Source organism: Passer montanus, unplaced genomic scaffold, assembly GCF_014805655.1.
Source record: "Passer montanus isolate IOZ18808 unplaced genomic scaffold, ASM1480565v1 scaffold1953, whole genome shotgun sequence".
Taxonomy (NCBI): Eukaryota; Metazoa; Chordata; class Aves; order Passeriformes; family Passeridae; genus Passer; species Passer montanus.
Genome location: NW_024366540.1, coordinates 1 through 460, shown reverse-complemented (window position 1 = coordinate 460; position 460 = coordinate 1). Strand labels below are relative to the sequence as shown.

General features: G+C 78.9%; 1 protein-coding gene across 1 annotated transcript in view; it reads right to left on the bottom strand.

Annotated features, from left to right (window-relative positions):
• The window catches only part of LOC120501040 (dystrophia myotonica WD repeat-containing protein-like), a gene marked incomplete at its 5' end in the record, with an annotated part of 4,918 nt that extends 4,568 nt beyond the window's left edge, over positions 1-350 (bottom strand). Inside the window, one exon of the mRNA XM_039706686.1 lies at positions 27-350. Within this exon, the coding sequence (XP_039562620.1) occupies positions 27-350 (324 nt within the window). The remainder of the gene's footprint in view (positions 1-26) is intronic.
• Positions 351-460: the final 110 nt, after the last annotated feature.

Sequence of the window (460 nt, the reverse complement as noted above, 5' to 3'; positions counted from 1 at the left end):
GGGCCCGGGGTGGGGGAGGGGCTGACCTTGGGGGTCTCCAGGGCGGCGTCGGGGGGGGACGCGTCCCCTCCCCCCCCCGAGCTCTCCTCCTCCTCGGCCGGGCCCGGGGCGGGGGAGGGGCTGACCTTGGGGGTCTCCAGGGCGGCGTCGGGGGGGGACGCGTCCCCTCCCCCCCCCGAGCTCTCCTCATCCTCGGCCACGCTGATGAAGATCGAGGGGGGCTCCAGCTCCGCCCCCCCCAGCTCCGGGGGGCCCTCGGGGGGAGGGGACCCCGCGCCGGGACCCCCCCCCGGGGCACCCCCCTTGGCCCTGGGGTCCTCCTCGCTCCGGGGGGGCTTCGGGGGCTTCTCCTGGGGACAGCCAGGGGGGGTGGCACCCCGAAGTGTCACCCGGGGGCACCCGGGGGCACCTCTGTGCCCACCCGGGCAGGGGACCCAAATGGGTCTGGGGGCACCTGGCA